This window comes from Balaenoptera acutorostrata, chromosome 15 (genome assembly GCF_949987535.1).
Source record: "Balaenoptera acutorostrata chromosome 15, mBalAcu1.1, whole genome shotgun sequence".
Classification (NCBI taxonomy): domain Eukaryota; kingdom Metazoa; phylum Chordata; class Mammalia; order Artiodactyla; family Balaenopteridae; genus Balaenoptera; species Balaenoptera acutorostrata.
The window spans coordinates 59,974,828-59,983,366 of NC_080078.1; the positions used below are offsets into that span (position 1 = coordinate 59,974,828).

Sequence of the window (8,539 nt, forward strand, 5' to 3'; positions counted from 1 at the left end):
TTTCCTCTCACCCTTCTTTCCGTCCCACCCGTCCAGGCAGGGGGTTCTGACTTTGGATAAATTTCCCTCTCGGGTTGTAGTTTCCTCCCCAAAGTTCTCGGCTTCGCTACTTAGGCTAAGTCAGTTAGCCGCCCTGAGCCTCAGTTTACCAGTTTGTAAGATGAGATTTGTCTGAGAGGCCACGGGTAAAGCGCTTGGCACGGGGCATGGTACACAGTAAGTGCCCACTGTGGGACGGGCGCACAGGATCGCGTGGAATCCAGGGTGCAGGGTCTTTGCCGAGAGAGGCGGGTGAGTTCGGTGCGGGGGGCTGGGGCGCGGGGCAGAGAGGGAGGGGGAGGGTCGGCGGGTGTGGAGACCCTGGGCTGCAGCCCTGGCCCCTCCCCGCCCCTTCCTTCCTCTCCCCTCCCCTATCTTCCTCCCCTCCCCTGCCCACCCCTCGGCTCCTGGGTCCGAGGCCAACTAGCAGGCTGTGGGCGTGTCGAAGGCCGCAGGGGGCGTGCGGCGGCGGCAGGAAGGGGCGGGGGGCTCCCGAGCCCCAGCAGGAAGAGGCGAACCCACCGGCCATCGCGGGCCCAGCGCGTGTCCTCGCTTTGGACCTCGCCATGTGGTGTCTCCTGCTCGCCTTGGCCACCTTCGCGCCTGCCGTCGGGGTGAGTCTGGGGGCGTCCGGCGCCTCGGTGCTGGGCCTGGCGTCGCCCACGACCACCGAGGCCCCGGTCTCGACCCCGGCCCCGCGTAGCAGCCAGGCAGAGCTGTCCGCTGGGAACGAGAACGGTGAGCTCCCGACCCACGGCCCGCTTCTTCCGCGGGCCGGTTGTCCCACTCCTCCGCCCCCCGTGTGGCGACCCCTCCCCAGCACGCGCACACACACCCCACACATGCCACACACGCCACACTCCGTGCCCAGCGCCTGTGTGGCAACCCTTCCCCACGCACACACACTCCCCGCCCAGTACAATGGCTGCTGAGTCAGCAGCCCCAGTTCCCTGCCAAACCAAGTCAGCAGTCCTGGGACAGGAGCCAGTTGGATGCTGCCTCTTCCAGCCCCAAACTTTCCCTTTTCACAGATGAGGAAACTGAGGCCAGAGCCAGGGGGAGGGGAGAAAGAGGTGCAGACAAAGGAGGAGGGTGCAGAGCAAGACTGTGGGAAAGAGCTTGAGGGCAGGGGCTGGAAGGAAAGAACCGAGGAAGGGAGGAAGAGCTCTCTGCCAGGAGGAACGTGGCACTGCCTGGGGAGGGGAGGGGGAAGGCTGCCTGACTTCCCACCTTTTCAGATGTGGGAGTAAGAGAGGAGGAAAGCAAGGGGATTGGCAGCCTAGGAGGGCTTCTTGGGAGAGGCAAGTTGAACTGGTCCTGAAGGGTATCTCTGAATTAGGAAGAGCTGAAGAGGAGGGCAGCCAAGAAGGAAACAGTCTGTGCAAAGGCACAGGGCACCTAACACAAAAATGTACAGCATGTTCTAGGGGCATCTGTGGAGCTAGGCTGGTGGGGAACTAGTGGCACCTGCCCTGTGCAATGAATGCTTTGTACTGAAGGGCAGGCAGGGCAGGGGTCCAGCTCTGGAAAGCCTGAGCACCCGGGCAGACGTGGATTTTAGGACGGGACATCTCAGCTCAGACGGCAAACATAATGATGGAGGTGGTACAGAGGCTTTGGGGCATGAGACCGAGTCTGGAGCTAAGGAAGGCCCCTTGAAGTGCATCTGGGCTGAGATGCAAAGGAAGAATGGGAATTAGGCAATAAAATCAAAGGTGGTGGATGACAGGGGAGGGGACAGCCAGGCAAAGAAGGAGTTAAAGAACCAAATTCAGCTCTTTGGAGTAAGCAGATAGTTCCTAGTGGCAGTGTAGCTCTCTATTGGTGAGGGCCAAGCCGTCAGAGGGGAGAAGGAATCAAGGAAGTGGCTGGAGAGGTAGGTTGGGGGTCAGCCTGCGGGCCTTTAAGTCCATGCCAAGGTTCTTGGATATGTGTGGTGGGGCCTGTTGTGGACTTGCAGGCTTTCTTGGGCTGGCAGACCTCTCCATCTGGGGTTTCGTGTCATCCTTTCCTTCCCTGGTGCTCTGCCTCCTTGGTCCCCAGGGACCTCAGAACAGCATGTCCGGATTCGAGTCATCAAGAAGAAAAAGATCATCATGAAGAAGCGAAAGAAGCTAACTCCCCCGAGACCCCCGGTGACTGCCAGGGCTTCAGTGACCACCAGCCCTGCAAGGACCCTTGACCTCCCCGAGAAGCAAGAACCAGGTACCACCGTTCCAGGGGCCCTGCCCAGACTTGCAGTCTCGGGCAAAAACTAATGTAGCTCTTGGTCTCCTGGGCATAGACATGCCCCCAGCCTGTCCAACACACGGGCAAGCTTAGGCTTAGCTTCCTAAGTGCCCTGACCACTCTTTCTCTGGTCCCATTTTACTGCTCTGTCCCTGTCCCAGACTGTCCCCCTTTGGGCCTGGAGTCCCTGCGAGTTTCAGATAACCAGCTCGATGCATCTAGCAGCCAGTCCTTTGGTCTTGGACCACACCGAGGACGGCTCAACATCCAGGTCAGCAAGGCAACCCTTAGGACCTACTTACTTGCCCCTCCCACCTTCGGTTAAGGCTTACCCCATACTGCCTACCTGGTTCTGATTACTATGTCCTGTGTCCACAGTCAGGCCTGGAGGATGGTGATCTTTTTGATGGGGCCTGGTGTGCCGAGCAGCAGGATGCCAAGCCATGGCTTCAGGTGGATGCTAGGCACCCCACCCGCTTCTCAGGCATTATCACACAGGGCAGGAACTCCATCTGGAGGTGAGGCAGGACATCTCCAGACCAGGGAAGTCATGGGCAGACTCAGGAGGACTGGGGTGGGAGTCCTGGGAGCCACCCATGATCTCTACCCATCTTTCCTGCCAGGTATGACTGGGTCACATCATACAAGGTCCAGTTCAGCAATGACAGTCTTACCTGGTGGGGGAGTAAGAATCGCAGCAGTGGGATGGACGCGGTGAGAGGTCCCATGGTGGCTGGGGCCCTCTATGCTGGGAGTTGGGCTCCTGGCCCACTGTAGGGTGCTGGGCTGGGCTGGGGCTCCTCTGAGGACAAGGAACAGGTGTCCACTTGGGCATCCCAGGAGAAAGGGGGTGGTTGTCAGGATGGGTGGCACTCAGCAGACAGCCTTGGGAGGCAGGCTGCTTTGGATCATGCCTGTATCCTCCCCAAATACTTCCTCCATGCCACAGCCTCCTGCTGGAACACCCTTTCTGGTGATGGGCCCCTGGTCCTTGCATCACTTCTCACCTCCTCATAGCTCTGGCTTCCCCATCTCAATGACCCCTTTTTACCCCAGGCTACAGTGTGGGGTCCTGGCCAGCTTCAGGATTGGCTGCTCCTGAGTCACATGGCCATATTGGTTTAATGAGCTGTGACCAAAACGGAAAGCGTGGCTGCCTAGGGCTGCCTGCTGGCAAAGGCTGTGGGCAGCGGTCTGTGTTTGACACAGTGGGCAAGTCTCCAGCTGAGCCTACCGGGGTGGATTTTCCAGTGAGCTCAGCGGCCTGAGCTCCTTCCCTGGGCCCTCCGCCAGGCTGCTGGGGTTCAAGTCACCCTTACAAAGGACTTGATGCCCCCAGGTATTTCCTGCCAATTCGGACCCAGAGACACCAGTGCTGAACCTCCTGCCTGAGCCGCAGGTGGCCCGTTTCATTCGCCTGCTGCCCCAGACCTGGCTCCAGGGAGGTGCATCCTGCCTCCGGGCAGAGATCCTGGCCTGCCCAGTCTCAGGTGGGCTGTAAGACAAGGATTGGATGGGCAGGGCGCACCCTCCACTGGGAACTCCCCCTTTATTGGGAACTCATCCTCTACCAGATCCTAATGGTCTACTCCCTGAGGTCCCTGTGCTGGGATCCTCCGACACACTGGACTTCCGGCATCATGATTATAAAGCCATGAGGAAGGTAACCCCTATGACCCAAGAGGGAGGATCTGCCCATCTCAGGTCCCCCGCCTACCAGGGCATAACCGGCTATGATTGCCCTCATGTCCTCCCTCATCTCACCCTCCTGTTGACCCCTAAACTGCCCCAATTTCCCTTGTTATGGCGCCTCCCTTATTCTGACCCTTCCTTCTGGTCTGCTGCTGCCCACTCCTGTACTGTGCCGTGGTGTCCCCATCTGTATGGGCCACCACAAGCTTTCGAAGTCCTTCCGTGGCCACATGTGGTCTGACCCCTGGGTCTGATCCTCCCATGCCCTGCACCATGGGAGGTGCACTCCGCCCCGCAGCTGATGAAGCAGGTGAACGAGCAATGCCCCAACATCACCCGCGTCTACAGCATCGGGAGGAGCCACCAGGGCTTGAAGCTGTATGTGATGGAAATGTCGGACCAGCCTGGGGAGCATGAGCTGGGTACTGGCAGGTGGGGTGGGAGAGGTGGGCACAGCGGCAGGGAGGGGCAGGGGCATGAGCCAGTTGCGAGCACCTGTGTGCTCCCAGGAGAGCCTGAGGTGCGCTACGTGGCCGGCATGCATGGGAATGAGGCCCTGGGGCGGGAGTTGCTCCTGCTCCTAATGCAGTTCCTGTGCCGTGAGTTCCTGAGAGGGGACCCGCGGGTGACCCGGCTGCTCACCGAGACGCGCATTCACCTGCTGCCCTCCATGAACCCTGACGGCTATGAGACTGCCTTCCACCGGGTAGGCCACTCGGCCCGAGGGCCAGCCTGCTCCTTCTGTCATGGTGCCTGGAGCCTGCTTGGCTTGAACAAACCTCGTCCCTGGCAGGGCTCGGAGCTGGTGGGCTGGGCAGAGGGCCGCTGGAACCATCAGGGCATTGACCTTAACCATAATTTTGCTGACCTCAACACACCACTGTGGGAAGCAGAGGATGATGGGCTGGTGCCTGACAGTGTCCCCAACCATCACCTGCCACTGCCTACTTACTACACCCTGCCCAATGCCACTGTGAGTATTCTGGGGGCAGTGGTGGAGGGCCACCCTAGGGGCCTTTGTCTCTGTCTCCCACCCCCCTGACCTGCCCTTGTCCAGGTGGCTCCTGAAACGCGGGCAGTGATCAAGTGGATGGAGCGGATCCCTTTTGTGCTAAGTGCCAACCTCCACGGGGGTGAGCTCGTGGTGTCCTACCCCTTCGACATGACTCGGACTCCGTGGGCTGCCCGCGAACTCACGCCCACCCCAGATGAGGCAGTGTTTCGCTGGCTCAGCACTGTCTATGCTGGCACTAATTGGGCAATGCAGGACCCAGATCGCCGACCCTGCCACAGCCAGGACTTCTCCTTGTATGGCAACATCATCAACGGGGCTGACTGGCACACAGTTCCTGGGAGTATGTGCCCAAGGGTGGGGTTAGCTCTGTCCCCATAACTCTGCCCAATAAGACAGTCTGCTCTCACATAACCACTGGTGTCAACTGTCACCAGGAAGTGTCTCCCAGAGGAGGGCACCAGGAGGGCAGGGCTCCCATCCCGCCCCTTTAGGCTCCAGTGTCTGCGGTACCCCTAGGCATGAATGACTTCAGCTACCTACACACCAACTGCTTTGAGGTCACTGTGGAGCTGTCCTGTGACAAGTTCCCTCACGAGAACGAGCTGCCCCAGGAGTGGGAGAACAACAAAGATGCCCTTCTCACCTACCTGGAACAGGTCGGACCTGAATCCCCCCTGTGCCCAGCCTGCCCGAGTCACTCCTGACTGGTCTCTTCTCCATGTTGATGCAGCTCCCAATAGGGAGCTGAGCCTAAGGTCAGGCTGAGCATTCTGACTCACAGGTGCCGTGGGTCACACTCACTCAGCATCAGATTGACTTGGAGGGATACAGGACAGGAATCACAGTTTGCCAGCGGGGTGGCGTAAGACATTGTTAGCGGGTGGGAATAGACCTGACAGCAGTCCAGGCAATTGTCCATAGAGCTGACCCAGAGCTGTTCTCAGAAAAGAGTCCGATTTTGCAAGTGCAGGAAATGCCCTGGCATAGACACTGCACTTTTCACTTTGACTCCGTAAGTATAGTTTCCAAGAGTTCTAAAACACAAGGCCAATAACAAGAGTCACTGAACTCGGGAAAGCCCATAGATATGCCCTCCTGCCAGGCATTTATAGTTCTCCCAATCCAGATGCAATTTGTCAATCAGGAGATATTTTCACCAGAGTATTGTCACGTAGGAACAGAGTAGACGCACCACCTCTATCAAATTTGTGGGGAACAGAGCCAGAAAATGAACTGAAGGCCACATTTTCACACAGAAGGAAAGGGGTTTTGATAACCTTTTCCCACACAGGTGCGCATGGGCATTGCCGGAGTTGTGAAGGACAAGGACACGGAGATTGGGATTGCTGATGCTGTCATTGCCGTGGATGGGATTAACCATGATGTAACAACGGGTGGGTGTGTGGGGGAGGGGAAGGGGGTAGGTGGGGGAGGCTTTAGCCTGGTCAGAAGCTGAAGACCACTGGACCCTGATCTTGCCCTTCACTCCTCTCAGCATGGGGCGGGGATTATTGGCGCCTGCTGACCCCAGGGGACTATGTGGTGACTGCCAGTGCTGAGGGCTACCACACAGCGACTCGGAGCTGTCGGGTCACCTTTGAAGAGGGCCCTGTGCCCTGCAATTTCCACCTCACCAAGACTCCCAAACAGAGACTTCGAGAGCTGCTGGCAGCTGGGGCCAAGGTGCCCCCGGACCTTCGGAGGCGGCTGGAGCGGCTGAGGGGACAGAATTAACACCTCTAGCCGAAGAGCCCCAGAGGCTTGGGCAGGCTGGACCTGTCCAGAACTGAAGGAGGGGGCTTGGAGAGTTGGGAGGGAGGGACAAAGTAGGGGGAAAGGTGCTTAGGCTCATTAAAGCTATTTGGTACCTCAGCCAATCTTCGTGTGGTCTGTATGTCCCAAGTCCTCCACCTGGGCCAGGCCTCAGCTTCCCCGATCCTATTCTGCACACACTTGCATACTCTCATCAGTTGACTTCTTGAAAAATAGTGTGGAAAGAGGATCCCACCTCCACTGGTTCTTCCTAAACCAGGGCTTGGCAGAGCAACTCTTCAACCCATCAACTTCTGCAGCAGACGCCATTTGGTGCTGTTAAACATTCTGTAAGCACCTGCTCAGTGCCAAGCATGCAAGGAGTCAAGGGTAAACAGTGCCCATCAACCTCCTGGGGCTCCCAGTCAAGAGAGGGGACAGGCGTGCCAAGGTGGAGGCTGGCTGCTGTGGGAGCAGAGACCGGGGAGGTGTACACATGGGAGTGCAATACAGCGCTGCGGTTCAGTCAGGATGCAACAGAGGTGACGGTTCTCGAAGTTTAGGTGGGAGGCGGGTATGGTGTTGGGGCATGGACAGGGACAGCTCCAAAGAGAAAACCAGAGCTAGAACAGCTGAGAGCATTTGGGTTTGCTTCACCAGCCATTTTTGGAGTGTTGGTAAATGACAGCATTCGATTCGTTTCTTTCAGACTGAAGGGGAAGTTATGTGTCGGTCAGTACCTTGCCAGGAAAATAACCCACTCTAGGTATTTCAAGAAGAGGGGAATTTAATGCTGGACATTGGGTATAAAGGTGTTGAAAGAGCTGGATGAAAAAAAGGGAGAAGGGAGTTTTACTTAGAAATCAGGAAGCTGATAACACCCTTGGTTTGGGTTTTTTGTTTGTTAGTTTTTTTTGGCTGTGTTGGGTCTTTGTTGCTTCGCGTGGGCTTTCTCTAGTTGTGGCGAGTGGGGGCTACTCTTGAGGTGCACGGGCTTCTCAGTGCAGTGGCTTCTCTTGTTGCGGAGCACGGGCTCTAGGCATGCGGGCTTCAGTAGTTGTGGCACGCAGGCTTAGTTGCTCTGCGGCATGTGGGATCTTCCTGGACCAGGGCTCAAACCCGTGTTCCCTGCATTGGCAGGTGGATTCTTAACCACTGCGCCACGAGGAAAATCTTGGTCTGGTGTTTATAAGCCTGATGTTGGTGCTGGTGCTGGAGCCCACAATCACCTGTGGCCACCAGTAGCCAGCTGTGATCGCTTGTGGTCGCCTGCTGTGGCTGGAGTCAGAAAGATTTCTCCCTTCCTTCCACTTTCTAATCTTCAACCTATGAAGTCCACTGGCAAAATCTAACCGTAACCTAGTTTGCAAAGAAGTCCACAAAATATAGTTTCCAGGCACCTTAAGCCCCCTGCAATTCAGAGGAGAGCTTGCAAGGGCAGGAATGTGGCAAATACTGACAGGCAAACTATGGCACAAAGACATCCATGTAGCCTATTATGTAAGCTTTGCCTAGTGCTGGGCTGTTGTATTGTCTCTGTCTCTGCCTGTCTCTCATTTTCAATCTCAGATCACCATGAGGGATTTAGTACCACATCTCCCATCTCCCTGCTCCTTTTCTCCCCACCTCCAATGCTTCTTATACAGCATAACTCTTTCCAAAAAAAAAAAAATTTATTCATCGAAGTTTAATATATATAATCAAAAGTACACATAAGTGCACAGCTTATTGGCACAGTAAATTAGAAGACATGACTCAACTGTAATTACAACAAACTCCAAGTGTAAAGATATGGGCACCTTGAAAGTAAAA

At 56.6% G+C, this 8,539-nt stretch overlaps 1 protein-coding gene across 3 annotated transcripts; it reads left to right on the forward strand.

Moving 5' to 3' along the window:
• Window positions 1-427: 427 nt before the first annotated feature.
• CPXM1 (carboxypeptidase X, M14 family member 1) lies at window positions 428-6,788 on the forward strand. 3 transcript variants are annotated; one of them, XM_028162262.2, is made up of 14 exons: window positions 428-777; window positions 2,083-2,244; window positions 2,430-2,539; window positions 2,647-2,786; window positions 2,892-2,982; window positions 3,608-3,758; window positions 3,843-3,931; window positions 4,259-4,382; window positions 4,470-4,666; window positions 4,754-4,933; window positions 5,018-5,315; window positions 5,492-5,631; window positions 6,267-6,369; window positions 6,471-6,788. In XM_028162262.2, exons 1-14 carry the CDS (start codon window positions 606-608, stop codon window positions 6,707-6,709), a joined length of 2,196 nt encoding a protein of 731 aa, XP_028018063.2. In that variant the 5' UTR covers window positions 428-605; the 3' UTR covers window positions 6,710-6,788. The 3 variants fall into 3 exon arrangements, with proteins under 3 accessions (XP_028018063.2, XP_057386276.1, XP_057386275.1); XM_057530292.1 differs by lacking the exon at window positions 428-777 and adding an exon at window positions 1,010-1,915; XM_057530293.1 differs by lacking the exons at window positions 6,267-6,369; window positions 6,471-6,788 and having other exon boundaries at window positions 5,410-5,627.
• The last annotated feature ends 1,751 nt before the right edge of the window (window positions 6,789-8,539 follow it).